At 44.6% G+C, this 16427-nt stretch overlaps 1 protein-coding gene across 2 annotated transcripts in view; it reads right to left on the minus strand.

Moving 5' to 3' along the window:
• The window catches only part of GFM1 (G elongation factor mitochondrial 1), a 35501-nt gene extending 20764 nt beyond the window's left edge, over nt 1–14737 (minus strand). For both annotated transcript variants that reach the window (XM_083442760.1, XM_083442759.1), the window contains exons 1-7: nt 14618–14737; nt 12311–12463; nt 11892–12024; nt 10898–11102; nt 9770–9886; nt 8176–8326; nt 1386–1540 (exon numbers count right to left, since the gene is read on the minus strand). In XM_083442760.1, the coding sequence (XP_083298886.1) occupies nt 1386–1540; nt 8176–8326; nt 9770–9886; nt 10898–11102; nt 11892–12024; nt 12311–12463; nt 14618–14665 (962 nt within the window). In that variant the 5' untranslated portion in view covers nt 14666–14737. The remainder of the gene's footprint in view (nt 1–1385; nt 1541–8175; nt 8327–9769; nt 9887–10897; nt 11103–11891; nt 12025–12310; nt 12464–14617) is intronic.
• Nucleotides 14738–16427: the final 1690 nt, after the last annotated feature.

Genomic DNA, 16427 nt, shown 5'->3' on the forward strand with positions numbered 1-16427 from the left:
ATAAGTACAGGCTATGAGCTCCCGAGAAATCCTAAAATTCTCCTTTAGATAACTTCATTCTGAAGTCATTAATACTGATTTACAGTGGATTACTGCACCGCCGACATACAGCAAAACAAGTGTATTTCACAAAAATGGAAAAATAAAGACGTTCCCATAACAAGATAAGGAAAATCTGGTGAACTCTCTTAATGTTATAGCTGAGAGAAACACAATTCATAATAATGAAAAAAAGAAACCTATTGAGAGATGGGCCTTGTCTTTGCACTATGGAATGACAATGTAAATGACGCTGTTTTTCCTTTTAATTTATTTATGGTACTATAGGTTTTCTGTTATGTCACTCCGTTCCCATCTTCAAGTGTCATTTCCCTTTCCTTTCCTATAATTGCTGCATATAAAGGTAAAGGTACCCCTGCCCGTACGGGCCAGTCTTGACAGACTCTAGGGTTGTGCGCCCATCTCACTCAAGAGGCCGGGGGCCAGCGCTGTCCGGAGACACTTCCGGGTCACGTGGCCAGCGTGACATCGCTGCTCTGGCGAGCCAGAGCCGCACACGGAAACGCCGTTTACCTTCCCGCTAGTAAGCGGGCCCTATTTATCTACTTGCACCCGGGGGTGCTTTTGAACTGTTAGGTTGGCAGGCGCTGGGACCGAACAACGGGAGCGCACCCCGCCGCGGGGATTCGAACTGCCGACCTTTCGATCAGCAAGCCCTAGGCGCTGAGGCTTTTACCCACAGTGCCACCCGCGTCCCATTTGCTGCATATACTTACTCTCTATTTTTGAAGGTTTTTTTTCCACCCAAAACATAAATAAATCTTAGTCAGCCTCTAAGCATCTTGCAGTATTAGATTCTGTAGAGGCAGCCAAAAGGGTTTTTTAAATAATAATAATGATAATAATAAAAAGAGAGAGCTGAAAGTAGTTTTAATAGACACATGCCCTTTTCTTTTGTCTAGTGTCACCTCTAATCAAACGAAGTTTCCAGGGTTTTAAAGGACTACAAAAGCCAGAAAAGTTCGTTTACTAGAGACAACAGTGGAATGAGCATCCACATCACAAGCAACAATGCCTCTATTATAACACCTTCTGTTCTTTCTTTTTTAAAAGATGCCTGATTAATCACTGGGGATGAGAACAAGAAAAGACCTACAGCTTTTGATGTTTCTGCCACCTACAGGCCAAACAGGTGTACCCACCAGCTTAGGAGACAAAAGCATGCCTCAGACAAAGTAACTTACAAAATCGCTGCCTTTCATCTTCAACCGTAGCACAGGGTACTTAGTGGCCACATTATAAATAAATATGAATTTTTCCTCCAATTTAGAAAAAAATAAGGCCTATGGAAACCAGATCTGTTTTCCTCCACTTTCTGTACTTACTCCTGGTTGGAAATCGCGTAGTTCTGGACTTCGGATGGGTTTGGGAGGTATTCCAGAACAGCATCCAACAGAGGCTGCACACCTTTGTTCTTCAGAGCACTTCCTACCAGCACAGGTGTGAAGGATTTGCTGAGTGTTGTCCTTCTGATTGCAAGCTTGGGAGAAACAGAACATTCACAGCGTTAACAGCTGGGTTCTTAAAGGCACTTGGCATACAAGAATACAAAGCATCATGCTTTCTGTTCCCCACCAAATGAAAAGAATTATAAGAAAAGAAATGTTTGTGACTACACGATACAAAGGGGGACTTTTTCAACTGTGGAAAGAAGCTTTAAAACAGGACACCAGCTCAGTTTTTAAACCGAAGAAAGAGGCTTCCCTGAAAGGTTTGCTTTCTTTACGTATCTCAGGAGGTGGCCAAAATTCACACAGAAAACAAGCCCTTAGTGTAATCATCACACTTGCAATTGAGTGCAAATGTCATAGTGTCCAGGATTAACCTACTACAGTGGTGCCTCGCAAGACGAAAAGAATCCGTTCTGTGAGTCTCTTTGTCTAGCAGTTTTTTCGTCTTGCGAAGCAAGCCCATTAGCGGATTAGCGCTATTAGCGGTTTAGCGGCTATTAGCGGCTATTAAAGGCTTAAGGGATTAGCGGATTAGCTGCTAAAAGGCTATTAGCAGTTTAGTGCCTTAAAAAAAGGGGGTGGGGAGTGGGAAAAAAACCCCAGGAATCGCAAGGCATTTTCGTCTTGCAAAGCAAGCCCATAGCAAATTCGTCCTGCGAAGCACCTCCAAAACGGAAAACCCTTTCGTCTAGCGGGTTTTCCATCTTGCGAGGCATTCGTCTTGCGGGGCACCACTGTAGATGCAACAGAAAGCAAATGCCAAAAGGGAAAAGAAAGAAAAAGTACGCATAAGCACAAAGCTGCTGCCAAGTAGAAACCAGGATTTGTTGGGGTTTAACAAGTTGGAAGAAAAGCCAAGGCCAAGCTTGCATTGCAGTGGCTACAATTGGAACAACGCTAACAGGTTTGAGCCCCACATTGAGCAAAAAATTCCTCCATTGCAGGGAGGTGGACTTTATGACCCTCGTGGTCCCTTCCAGCTCTACAGTTCTATGATCCTATCAACCTGGGATAGTTTGGTTGACATCCCTGTGTTGTGACAGGGGACAAAACTCTGTGTATATCTGTAATGGTGCAGCAGCTGTCGTTTCGGCTGCAGCCCTGCCCATTCTTGTCGGGGCCCAGCCTGGACCTGCCACCAGATGTATTTGTCTCTAGACCTGTGCTCAGGGCCTCCAAGATCAGCGGCTCAAGCTAGGAAAGGGCCAAGAGCCAAACTCCTGTGACTGAGACCAGGCCTGGCAAACCTAAAGGTTTGATACCATCTGTCGGACTGGAGAGGCCAGACCTGTATATCCCTATTCCCTTCTAGGTTGGATGAGGACTTTGGCTCCACATTACCTTGGCAGGCCAGATCCCTTAGTGTCTGAAGTACCAAGTTTAAGCCCTCAAAGTACCTGATCTTCCTTCCTCTCCCTGCAAATAGAATATGGCATATCGCAGACAGGAGACAAGATTAGCACCCTGACTAATCTTGACTGGAAATATCTATGTTCTATTCACAGAAACTGCAACTCCCTTCTTGCCTTTCCTGCCCCCCCTTTATTTCTGCAGATGACTTTTGTACCCTGACTTCAGCAGCTGTGGCACACCAGTCAGGGTTTCAACCTCAGGAGTAATGTTTTGCTGTCAGCAAACGAGATGTTTATTTAAGTCCATGATGCCTAAGGAGCACGCAAGAAGAACCCAATGCGTTTTCCATGAAAAATTATTTTAAACCAGAACTTGGCTGCCTGCCACAGGCTAGAAATCCATCACTGGGGACAAATTAGCACAAACAAACCTGCCTCTTGGCCTTTCCACAGCCATTAAGTAATTTGTAATTAATTAGCTCTGGGAGAAGGAAGGCAGGGGGAGACAAGGCTGCTTTGAACCAGAAAACTGTTTTTGCCACCCATATGACAAATGATTTTAAGATGATGTTTTTTTCATCTTAGATGCAGAGCCACAGAACGAATCGACTACTTTGACCATCACACCTTTAAAGCACTATGAGAACACTTTAGACAGTCATGGCTTCAACCCAAAAATTCTGGAAGCTGGAGTTGGTTAAAGGGGCGGAGAGGGACAGTTCACAGAGTGGCTTAACAATCAATCTCTCTTCCAAGGGAACTCTGGGAACTGCAGCTCTAAAAGATGAATAGGGGAATCTTAACAACTCTCTGCGCCCTCAACAGACTACAGTAAATTGTTATCATTTAAATGTGTGGTGTGGCTGTGCCCATAGCAGCATGCTTACATGTCCAAGGAAATGCTTTTAAAAATGTTGCTATGTATACCCAACTCTGTAAGAGGAATATTTCTCTTGAAGACTCCAACCAGGCTACAAAAGGAGCCTTGTAGTCCTGTTCATGCTTTCTTTGGGGGGGGGGGGCTGTCAGAAAGGGGAGGGGGGAAAGAAAAAGCAACCTTTTCTCTTTCGCACATGAGCCTTTTCCCCGCTGTGCTAAACGCAGCTGAGGTGAAATATCACGGAGAGCTAACACCAGTCAGAACAGATAACACTGAGATACAGTGGTACCCTGCAAGACGAATGCCTCGGAAGACGAAAAACTCGCAAGACGAAAGAGTTTTTCGTTTTCTGAGGTGCTTCGCAAGACGGATTTCCCTAAGGGCTTGCTTCGCTAGACGAAACGGCCCTGTCTCTCGTGTCATGTTGACGCGCACTGCACGCACGCTCGCTTCCCCGCTCCTCCGGCTCCCTCCCACCTTCCCGCTGACGGTTGGTGCCTCGCGCCGCTGCCCGCTCCCCTCAGAGAGCTGTTGCCGCCAGCGCCTCTCTCTCCCTGGAGTCGCGCTCCTGAGCTCTGCCGCCTTCCAGCAGCCGCGTCGCACGGTGGCCACAACGCGTGGGTGAGTCTGAGGTACCGGCTGCGGCAGCTGTCCTGCTTCTCCCCACCCCTCCCCGCCGTTGTTAGTGTTTAAATGCAGTGGTGCTTCGCAAGACGAAAAAACTCGTAGAACGAAAAAACTCGTGGAACGAATTAATTTCGTCTTGCAAGGCACCACTGTAGTTGGATAATAGACTTGGTATAAGGCAGCACCCCAGCATTAGGTTTGAGAATGTCAGCCCCAAATACTTGCAATATAGCATTGCAGGTAGGGTTCTGGGGAGTTTCCTCATGCAATGCCCCAGTAATATGCAGGAAGCGAAGCCTCTGAGCTCACAGCACAATTGCCCTCAACCCTAATATTCCCTTTTAGGGTACTTGCTATATCTATATCTAGTAGACTGTACCACTTCACAGTTTCCTCCTCTCCCCTGCCCCAAGTGACATCTCCACATTCCTTACAGCTTGGAAGTTCACGGGTGCTCGCTGGTTTCTTCAGGTTTTTAAAAAACACCCTTCCTTCTTTCAATTCGCAAATGTGTGTACGTTTGCAGTCCTAGGAAGTCCTCCGTGTTTATAGAAACTGCTAACTTATTTTGGGCAACTCTGCTTTGCTTCCAAATTAATAGTCCCTCAGCCACCACTGTTAGAAGGAACGACAGCTAGAGCTTCCACACATTTGTCTAATCCTTTTAAAAAGCCATCCAAGCTAGATGGGCAACACCAGCATTAAGTTAATTTCATGCTGGGTAAAGAGGCAAAAGCATGCCTAGGATCAGAAGGCGCTCTAGACGACCCAATCTTTTTTACTCTTTTTATTTTCAGCACAGGTCAAGAGACACACATTTGACTGGAGTACGGAGTTTCTAAAAGAGGATGAAAAGAGTCCAAGGGTGCAATCCTGTGAACAATTGGAAGTAAATGCAATTGAATTTTGGTACTTTTTCTGAATAAAAGCATATGAGGTTACAAATCTCTCCGTTGAATTTTCAAATGACGGCACGGACACAGATATCCAGATTATTTGAATGTCCCTTGGACTGTTTGGTTAATGGACAACATCAAAAGCTGTAACTAGGGTAGAGGTTTCGAAATTAATATTCCTACAGTGTATTTTGACTCTTGGGAGCAACCTGATCACTCCGCTGTGCTTAAAACGGGCTTCTTCCTCTTAAGCATTTTGTAAGAGCCTGGAATACAGAGGGAAACCATTGCATAACAACCACCATGCAGCAATTCTCCAGACCGCAAAGTCATCAAAGGCTAACAAGGGTAACGGGAGATTTATTTCCACATTCAAAGCTCTATATTCCATGCTCATCAAGTCTTCTAGCCAAATCCAGTCCTTGCCCAAGAGGGTTCAGCTACGGTGAAACAGTGTCTCCTTACACCAACTGCACATCAATTTAGACACAAGAGGATGGGGGTGTTGAAATGCTGCGAAGGATTTCTACCTGCAAGTAAACCCTTGTGTCAGAATATACAGATCACAGAGCGCATTAGGCTCTGCCTAGAAACAAATATTGGTACGCAGGTACAAATACTGCATTTATATTTATAAGGAGAAGAGGGAGAAATCACAGGTGACCTCTAAGATCTGTCACAACTTTGTCTATCACACCAAACAGCTGGCCTCCTTCTGCCAGCTATTCTCCCCTCCAGGCATCTGTTGCTATTAATGCCTGGCACTGAAAACCTGCCACTTCCCTGGATAGCAGCAAAGCGTCATAACAAAGATATTGCAGACACTGAAAGCCCAGCTCACTCGTTTAGCTTCTAAAGGCAACAAAATGTGATGTCCCAACACACAAAGCTGTCTCTGAATGAGAGTGGCAATATAATTATCCCATTAAAAGCAAACAAACCAACCAAACAAGCAGGGTCATCACAGCTTTGCTATCTTTTTTTTTTTTTTACAAAATCGTAACCATGAATCCTACCTAATTCATTTAAAATTATAGTCCAACTAAATTGTAGGATAGATTTTTATGTAAAGACTTTATATTTCACTCTTTCAGAACACTGCAAGTACGTTTTATGCTTTTACTGCAAATACTGCATATTCTAATATGCAACAGTTATTATAAAGTTATATTTCACAATTGTAAATATATATATAGAGAGAGCGAGTTATAGTACACATCTAGAGAGATCCAATGTGGTACAGTTGTTGGACAAATCCCTACTCATCCATGGAGATCACTGGGTGACCATGGGCCAACTTCTGTGTCTCACCCTAACGTACCTCACAAGATTGTTCTGAGGATAAAACAGAGGGGGCTGGGAATCATGCATGCCATCTTCAGCTCCCTGAAGAAAAGGTGGGATACAGAGACAGACTGATAGATATCGACAGATGGATGAAGCCAAAACAGACCATCTAAGTTATCCAATCTAAGCAATTGAAGGGCAGAAGTTCAAACATCAATGCTCTACCCATCAGAACAGGGGCAGCACCTGAAGGCCCCCGGATGCCAAGCCAGCGAAGAAGGCAGTGTGTTACTGACTCCTTATCTTAAAAGTACAGTGGTGCCCCGCAAGACGAATGCCTCGCAAGACGGAAAACCCGCTAGATGAAAGGGTTTTCCGTTTTGGAGGTGCTTCGCAGGACGAATTTGCTAAGGGCTTGCTTCGCAAGACGAAAATGTCTTGCGATTCCTGGGGAGTTTTTTTCGCTCCCTACCCCCTTTTTCTAAGGCACTAAGCTGCTAATAGCCTTTTAGCAGCTAATCCGCTAATCCCTTAAGCCTTTAATAGCCTTTAATAGCCGCTAAACCGCTAATAGCGCTAATCCACTAATCCGCTAATGGGCTTGCTTCGCAAGACGAAAAAACCGCTAGACGAAGAGACTCACAGAATGGATTCTTTTCGTCTTGCGAGGCACCACTGTATATGGGTCCCTAAGAATTGGGCCTGGGTGATGTCTCAATACAACGTCCAGAACCAGTTTGAGGGCCAGATCATGATGGCGTTTTGACCTGCTGGTGTATCGCAGGTTGTGCTTTCTGGCTTGCCAGCACCTTAGCTTCCTTCTCCGACCAAGTGGGTGGACTTTCTTCTTCCTCCCTGTGCTGGGTGCTGGATTCAAGTTACAAGAAAGGAGATTCCGACTAACCATCAGGAAGAACTTTCTGACAGTAAGAGCTGTTTGACAGTGGAACGGTCTCCCACGAGAGGTGGTGGACTCTCCTTCCTTGGAGGTTTTTCAAAGCAGAGGTTGGATGGCCATCTGTCATGGATGCTTTAGCTGAGATTCCTGCATTGCAGGGGGTTGGACGATGAGTCTTGGGGTCCCTTCCAACTCTACAGTTCTATTAAACGGTCTTGGGTAAGCCATTCTCTCTTATTTCAATCGGCAATATGGAAGGCTAATTTTTTTGGACTACCTTTTAGGGTTGTTTTAAATATATAATTAACTAATTACATTTATATCCCATTTTTTCCCAAGCAGATCAAGATGGCATGCATGGTTCTACTGAGATGTATGTATGTATGTATGTATGTATGTATGTATGTAAAAAGACACACTGAACGTTCAAAGCTCTCTCTATAAAAGCTAGGTGTTGCTATTATTTTCAGATAGCATTAAGGAGTTTGTGACTATAGGACATGTAACCAGTATTAGTCCAAGGGAAGCGTGGGGAACCTGCAGCCCTCCAGATGTTGTCGGACCACCGGCCATGACTAGTTTAAGGAACTTACCCTTGATTAATTCCCATGAGAGTGCCCCACCATGTTTGCTTTTACATATGCAAAACACTATACAGCAAATGCATACATCAAAGGACTTGGGGCAATCCTTGGGGCAATGGGGAGAACTGAAGTCCCTTTACCTTCAAGTCAGTCACTGTTGGGATTTTCTCTTCAAGAAAAAGCTCACCAATCTGTTCATCTAAGTTTGCAACACATTCAACCAGTTCCTGGCGGCGATCGGTAGACTCTGCTCTGAACTCAGGGGGAATGTCGTCATATTTAACCGTTTGGCTACAGAAGCAGAGAAAACAAGCAGACCATCAGAAGCCAACCAACTAGAAATTTTAGAAATCTCGCATGCTCTTGTGGGCTTCAGTGAGAACCACAACTATCAATTTATTCCGCTTTCATGAGTGACACATTTTCAGTTCTTTTTACACCTGCAAATCTAGCGACAAAGCTCTGCTAGCAATAATACACATTTGATTTAAAACTGGACGTCTTGTACCTTCCGTCTAATAATATTCACAAAGGCTATAATCCTATGTGCCTTTAAAATTGTGGGGTGTAAACCAGGATTGACATCATAAGGATACAATAAAACCAAGATTGCTGGGTGTTTTTTCAAATAATGGACATTTTCCTCTTAATGCTCTGTCGTGATGAGTACACAATAATTTCAGGTGTACACAAAGATCCATATAAATATGACACTCTTGGATGAGTTGTTCCTGTGACAAACACTGTTCTCCTAGAAAGAGGCTCACTTAGCCATCTTACGCAGAAGGAATCACAGATACATTTAAATTTTTAAAACCCATGCTGGATAGAGCAAAGTTATAGCTCCAGTTGAGCAACTGCTGTTTGAGGGTATGAATATGATCATATTTATATTTCAATTCCTATTCAATTCTCATTCCCCTATGAAAATGTCACTTTGCCTTATGAGCAAACAAATGTGAAGACAAAATGGCCAATGAAATCTTTTTCCACTCAAAAGAACCAATATTAAAGCTGAAAGGCTTCACTTGCTTTACCAGAGAGTAAGCCCCACTTTCTTCTCAATAGACATGTTAAGGAATGAACTGTAAATCTCTCACTGCAGCTTCCTGCAAAAGTGCAGGATCCCGGAGTATTTTCACATACCAGAGATTCAAAAGCCAGCCTGGAGTTAACTTTTATTATATGGATTTTGTCCACCCAAGGCAAGATGGTGATTACATGGCTAAACTCTCCCACAATAAGAGCAAAGCATATTTAATTGCCTGCCTGCCATGCAATTATCACCTTTCCCCTTTCACAGAATTCACACATAATGAATACGACCCAAGGGTCATTTGCAAATCCACAGCCAAACATAATCACCTAAAAAGCCCCAACAGCCATAGCCCTGCACAAGCTGAACCATGGTTACAGCAAACAAGGATTCCTTAATAAAACAGGGTTTACTAACTTGCTTCAACCTCTGTTAAGATAGGAACCCCAGGCTGCATTAGCTATGGTGCCAACATCACCTTCATTTATGGTTAAAAGCAGCCAAGAAAATTTGAATAGAGAGGCATGGTGGGGAGGATTGTGTTATAGTTACGAGATCAGGTGTGTTATGGCTATACTGATCAAAACTAATTCTTCCTCATTAACCAAAACACTAAAATATAAAACAACAACACACTACTCCCAAAGCATGATCAGATGTAAAATGCCTCCATGTTTCAAACTGCTCAGAACCCTTACCCAAAGTCACCGTCAAAGTATATAGCTTTTTCTTCAATGAGATCAATGATCCCTCTGAAATTTCCCTCCAAACCCATAGGTATCTGAATAAAGGCAGCATTGTGGTTCAACTTGGATCTGGAAGTTAAAAACAAATAAAATTCTCTTAAGATAGCATTTCCAGCTCTAAAGAACTGCTTCTCCACATACAAGTCCATCTGCCCATGAAGATCTGAAGGGGAGGCCCTGATAAGGCTCTAGATCAAAAGGTAAGGAAGGCCAGTTGCCATAACAGAACTTTTCAGACAAATCATCTCAAGATTTAGAATGCACCTTTTTGGACAGACTACCTTCTGGTGGTAGCAGGATTCTGCTTGTATATGGGGACACCACAACCCACGCTGGGCCAGAAAATAAAATGTCATACAAGGAACAACATCAAAGGTCTAAGTCTCTAGTATGAGTAAGGTGGAAGGGCAAAGGTTCGGGGGGGGGGGAGAGAGAGGTCTGGTACCCACTTTGTACATCTAAGCCAGCCTTTCCCAATCTGGTACCCTCCAAATGTTTTGGACCTTAACTCCCATCATCCCTGACCACTGGCAGTCCTGCCTGAGGCTGGGGGGAATTATAATCCAAAAGATGATGATGATTTATTAAATCTGTATACTGCCCTTCATCTGTAGATCTCAGGGTAGCATAAAAGTACAAGATAACACAAAACACATAATAAAAATAAGAACAAAAGCAAACCGATTACCACCACCAACACATGTAAAAGGGTATTGGACGTTAATCAGTCAAAGGCCTGGCTGAAGAGGAATGTTTTTGCCTGATGCCTAAAGCTGTATACTAAAGGCACCAGCAGAAACTCCCTGGGGAGGTCCTTCCACAAAAGATTTGGAGGTCACCAGGGTGGGGAAAGCTGATGTAAGCTATTAAAGAATTCAGTTAGCAAGGATCCTTCAGCCCATTTCATATGTGAAACTCAATGTTGACCACGTTACCCACCTAACCTTTAAGAAGCATGGCAGCCCAGAACAATACACTGAAGACACACATCTTTTGACAGTGTTTCTAGAAAGATTTTCCATCTTCCTCTCTGATATGGGCAGGGGGCGGGGGGAGGAATTCGAACTGAGATGTTCATACCTAAGTTGTTGGACGGCTCTGTCTGGACTTGCACCCGTTCGATCCAGTTTGTTGATGAAGGACAAAAATGGGACATTATACCGCTTCATCTGCCTATTCACCGTCATTGTCTGGCACTGAACCCCTCCAACAGCACACAGCACCAGGACGGCTCCATCAAGAACTCTCAGTGATCTCTCTACCTCTATAGTGAAATCAACGTGTCCTGAAAGGGAAGTAAAAAGATCCAGGAATGTTAAGGCTTCCAACTAGCTGAGAATTGCTGCTGCATTTGGTTCTCTTTCCTGCTGTCTGGGCCTGGTGGGGGTTGCAGTCAAAAACATACAGAGGGCATCAGGTTGGGGAAGGCTATGTTATGCCCTAAGGACTATGCACTATGTCCAACACAACCAGGCTATCAAGATTAGGGATTTTACAAGTCAGTAGTAATAGGACTAGTTCTAAGTTTCATTTCATACATTTGTTTTGAAGTAGCTTACACAACAGAATTTCAGGCAGCATTTACTGAACAGGTGAAAGCAAAGCTATCTAAATCCCCTTTACACTGGGCTGTAGGGGATGGTGGTGTTGGGTTAAGAAGACATTTCTCTTCTCTCACCTCTGCCAGTTGAATCAGCCTCCCGCCAGCCATCAAACATGCTGTCAAAACAACAGGGTGTTTAAGGGCGAGACCTGAGTTAGGTCTTACTGCCATCAGGCACTGACAAAGGCCACCATCACTGAGCCAACCTGGAAATGGCACAGAGATCAGGCCCAACTGCCCTGCCCCACTTCCTCTGTGGCCACTGAGTGGCTGTGCTGCACCTGTGATGGTGCGCCAAAAAGCCCAGTGGGAAGGGAGTAGAGCTTAGGCCTTCAGCCTTAGAAAGCAATTTACAAAGCAGATGTCATTTTGGCTATCGGTAAAAATTATACACTCTTAACACTTGGGTATGTTTATCATGCCAGGCATACAAGTGCTAGAAACATATTTAGTACCCTACATGACTATTACCTGGGGTGTCAATTATATTAATGTTGGTGTCTTTCCACATGGTAAAAGTTGCTGCAGATTGAATAGTGATCCCCCGTTGTCGTTCCAACTCCATTGAATCCATGACAGCACCAACTCCATCTTTCCCTTTTACCTAAGGTGAAAGAAAGCATATCAGTATTTCTGCAAGTCAGTGCATTTCTGCATGTACACCTGTGTCCTCTTGTACAAGGCAAGGATCTGCTCCGAGATGCTTTATTGCCTAACTGACAGATCAAAATTTAAGGTCAAATAAAACATCACACAAGTAGACTTCCACTTGCATAACAGGGTTTTCCCTTCCCTTCTTCACCTCTGCAACCCCGTGCTCCCTCCAAATCTCCTCTTTGCTTATTCTGCTCTGGAGAGTCCCCCTCCTCTCTGATCACATTCGGAAGTACCTCGTGCATTTGTGCTATCCTTCCTGTGTAGAAAAGAATGCGCTCAGTTAACGTAGTCTTTCCAGAGTCAATGTGTGCAGAAATTCCTATGTTGCGGATCTTTTCATTGGGAATAATTCCTGAAGAGCACCATCTGCAGCTATTAAAAAACAGCTGAAATACAAAAACGGGGTGGAATGTTATTGCAACAGATTACAATACACAAGACAACAGTAAGTACAGTACAGAAAACCTGTCAGTATTATTGCTAGGATTCATTTAACAGATGGTGTTACTTCTACAAAAGGGATTCCCCACTTTGCCCCCTGAAATTGGTTTTGGGGGATTGAGAGAACTCCCAGAACAGCGCACAGAAGGAGGTAGGATCATTCCGTTTGGAAGGTGATATTCCACCAAGTTGCGGAGCAAGAGAGGAGCAGGGCTACTCCACCATCTTTGTTGAGGGACCAGCCTCCTTTGTCTCTCCCTCAATTATCTTTCTTAAATACCATACTTTCCAGTGTCACCTGTTTTACTTCCTGCAGTGACAAAATTAATAGCTACAGTATCTATTTAGTCTATATTTGTACTCCCTTGTGTCCACCTAACAATATCAATTAAAATAGTAATAACTTTCTAGCTACTATTCTAGTAGTGTTCTAATTGTTAAAACATGTGTTTATGTTTAACTTCCAACCCTTATAGAAACTGACACAATATCCTGAGTTTTAATATTTTTAAAGTTATAGTATTCTGGGCTGAATATGTATGATACTCCCAAGATTTATAACTAGAACAAAATGTTTATTTTCTACAAGAACTGGGATTAGAGTATTCTGAAGTCAAGACTTCCAAGATTCGTTAACAGAGTGCTATGCAAGTAGCTAACATCCTTCACCCATACAAGATGCAATAATTTAGTTTAATGTAAAGAAGTCAGGACCGGATTTAGGTTTGATGAGGCCATAAACTACTGAAGGTAATGGGGCCCTTTATATGTCCAGCTGTCCTTTGTCAGCAACAAATTGTAGCTGTTTTTTGTGTTGAATATATGCTATATGGTAATTTATGGACCTAATAGGTATCTAAAGCCATTTGCCCCTGTTTCTGTATGTAGGTTTTATTTGTTTTTTATCTTATATTTTGGAAATGTACATCCAGTTTTTTCCCCTTTAAATTTTTAGGGGCCCCCAAGAGAGTGGGGCCCTAAGCTATAGCTTGCTTAGCTTATATGTAAATCCGGCACTGAAAGAAGTGTTCAATATGGGTTGAGGAAGTTTAATAAGGCTGCAATCCTAAGACCACTTACCTGGGCTGAGAGGAAGCCCGATCAAATTCAAAATCTTAGGTCAAATCAAACATTGAATTCAACAGGACTTACTCCTGTAAGCCCTATATTAAGAATGCAAGAAAAGCCCTGCTGGATCAGGCCAAAGGCCCATCTAATCCAACACCCTGTTCTTACAGCAGCCAATCAGATGCCTATGGGAAATCCACAAGCAGAACCTGGAGTGCAGGAGCGCTCTCTTCAGTCGTGACTCCCAGCAACTGGTATCCAGAGGCATACAGCCTCTGGCAGTGAAGGTAGAACATGCTGAAGGCAGAGCACAGCCACCATGGCTAGTAGCCATGGCTAGCCTTATCCTCCATGAAGTTGTCTAATCCTCTTTGAAAGCCGTCCTGGTTAATGGCCATCACCACATCCTGTGGGAGCAAACTCCATAATTTAACTATCTGCTGTGTGAAGAAGGACTTTCATTTGTCTATCCTGGGTTGCATTATCTCAGCAGCAGTTTCCTCTGCTGTAAAGAAGTGGTTGGTTTCCCCCACCTCATCTTTTATAGTTTACTGTCGATTCTAACACCGATGTTATCTTCCAAATGCAACTTTATTGCAAGTTACCCCAAGGAATCTTTACTGATGGGTAGCCAATATAAATGTAAGGAACGAACAAAGAGGCAGGCGGAATACCAAGGAGGATTTCCCCTAATGCTGCAGGGACACTATATATTAAATGTGCGTGGGTCGCACCCCCGAGAATCCTGGGTTTGCTAAGGACCCTGGAAATTGCAGTTCTGTTAGGATGTGTGTGTGAAAATACTGTTGCCAGAAATGAAGCCATGTGTTTTTAAATGTACGGTGAGGATCCGCCCTCCACAAGCTTCACCTGCAGGTTTTCTGTCTGCCATTCAACTCTATTTTTTAAAAAAGCAAAATTTCGAGGACCGTCCCCATTGGGGATCCTGCCCAGGCAACGAGGCTTCTCGTTCTCCTGTCCCACCGAAACCCTGCATGGGGTTGCTCAGCCCCCTTCGCCGTCCTCAGTACCTGTCGCCGAGGCAACGCGGAGCCCACGATCCTCCGGCACCGCAACATGACGCGCAGCGCACAGGCTCCCAGTCCCCGCCGCTGAATGTCACGCCGTCCACGACTCCCAGCTCCACTTCCTGCCTTAGCCGGCTTTCGCTTCCGGGGTAGGGCCATAGAGTTGCCCAGCGGGACACTCCGTTGCAGCGCCCCCTTTAGGGAGGAGGGAGGAACTGCTCCGAAGGGGAATCTGCTTTGGAAGCGAGGAAGCAACCTTGCTTTTTCTCCACGTGCCTTGTACTGTAGGGTCCTCTCCCTACCCGCGCCCCCAAATGGATTATTTGCTGCTTTAAGCTACAATTCGTTTGCATTCATGGGTCTCTCCTGGAGGGTGTGAAGTTACTGTTGTGGGTTAGAGGGCTGTTCTTCCTCCCAGATCCATTGTCTCTGAAGGGAAGTGGATCAGGGCCTTATTGTAGCTGTGCTCAAAGCAAAGGAATTCCAACGTGAAGCTGCTGACATTTGAGTTATATGTTCTTAGGAGCCACGCTGTATTTGTTTTAAACAGTTAGTATTGTGGTTTTTAAATTGGTGGGACCTTACAATGAAGCACAGGTCACAAATAAATAAAAACTGCAAGTGTTGATGCAGGTATTTTCAAAAGTAAACTTTACCCCAGTGGGCACACTGAGAACTGAATCTCAGTTTCATCCCGAGTGATGATAATTCTATAGAATTCCCGATTCTAAGTGCACACACAGCTCTAAAAGCCCAATGATGTGAAATAGTATGATTACAGCAGTGTTGTGTATTTGTATTTGTGTATTGTTACTGATGGGACGCGGGTGGCGCTGTGGTCTAAACCACTGAGCCTCTTGGGCTTGCCGATTGGAAGGTCGGCGGTTCGAATCCCTGCAACGGGGTGAGCTCCCGTTGCTCGGTCCCTGCTCCTGCCCACCTAGCAGTTCAAAAGCACACCAAAAACTGCAAGTAGATAAATAGGTACCGCTCCAGCGGAAAGGTAAATGGTGTTTCTGTGCGCTGCTCTGGTTTCAGTGTTGCGCCAGAAGCGGCTTAGTCATGCTGGCCACATGACCCAGAAAAGCTGTCAGCGGACAAATGCCGGCTCCCTCGGCCTGTAAAGCGAGATGAGCGCCGCAACCCCAGTGTCGTCTGTGACTGGACTTAACTGTCAGGGGTCCTTTACCTTTTTATTGTTATTGATGAGTTATCTCCAAGTTTAAAATGTTTTTATAGACACAAGCAGCCCAGGGGGTCGTTTAACTGGCCCATGGACCCCCACCGCCTGCTAAGTCGGCTCCCATGTACCACACTAAACTGGCGCAGAGCAGAGTGGGGACCGCCTTCCGCGACGCTGGCCAGCTTCCCATTGGCTGCAGGAAGCTCCTGCAGCCAATGGGAAGCTGCACACACCTTCACGCTGGAAGGAGCGCTGGAAATAGTGTTTGCGCACGCGCGCACACTCCGGCCCACTGTGGCGTCTGTGGGACCGTGAACCGGCCCAAGCCACAAAAACTTTGCCAACCCCTGCTTTAGTTGTTTTTTTCAAGTTTAAGATTCTTGAATATTTGGGAGGTCAGCGTAACTAAGCAACTCAGGCCGTGAGCCAAATAATGCATCTAGCTAGAGACTCATCAAGCTTCACTACTCTATGTTTGGCACTTCTAAATTGAGAATTAAAAGGCTGTACAGAATGTGGAATGCCACAAGCACATGCAGCACGGCTAGGACTTTGGAGGATCTTTCATGGGGGACAGTGAAGAGAACCTTTTCAAACTAAAGCTTTTCTTGACAGTTTGATCCCAGCCAA

The sequence above is a fragment of the Podarcis tiliguerta genome, assembly GCF_965153285.1.
Source record: "Podarcis tiliguerta genome assembly, chromosome: 5".
NCBI lineage: Eukaryota > Metazoa > Chordata > Lepidosauria > Squamata > Lacertidae > Podarcis > Podarcis tiliguerta.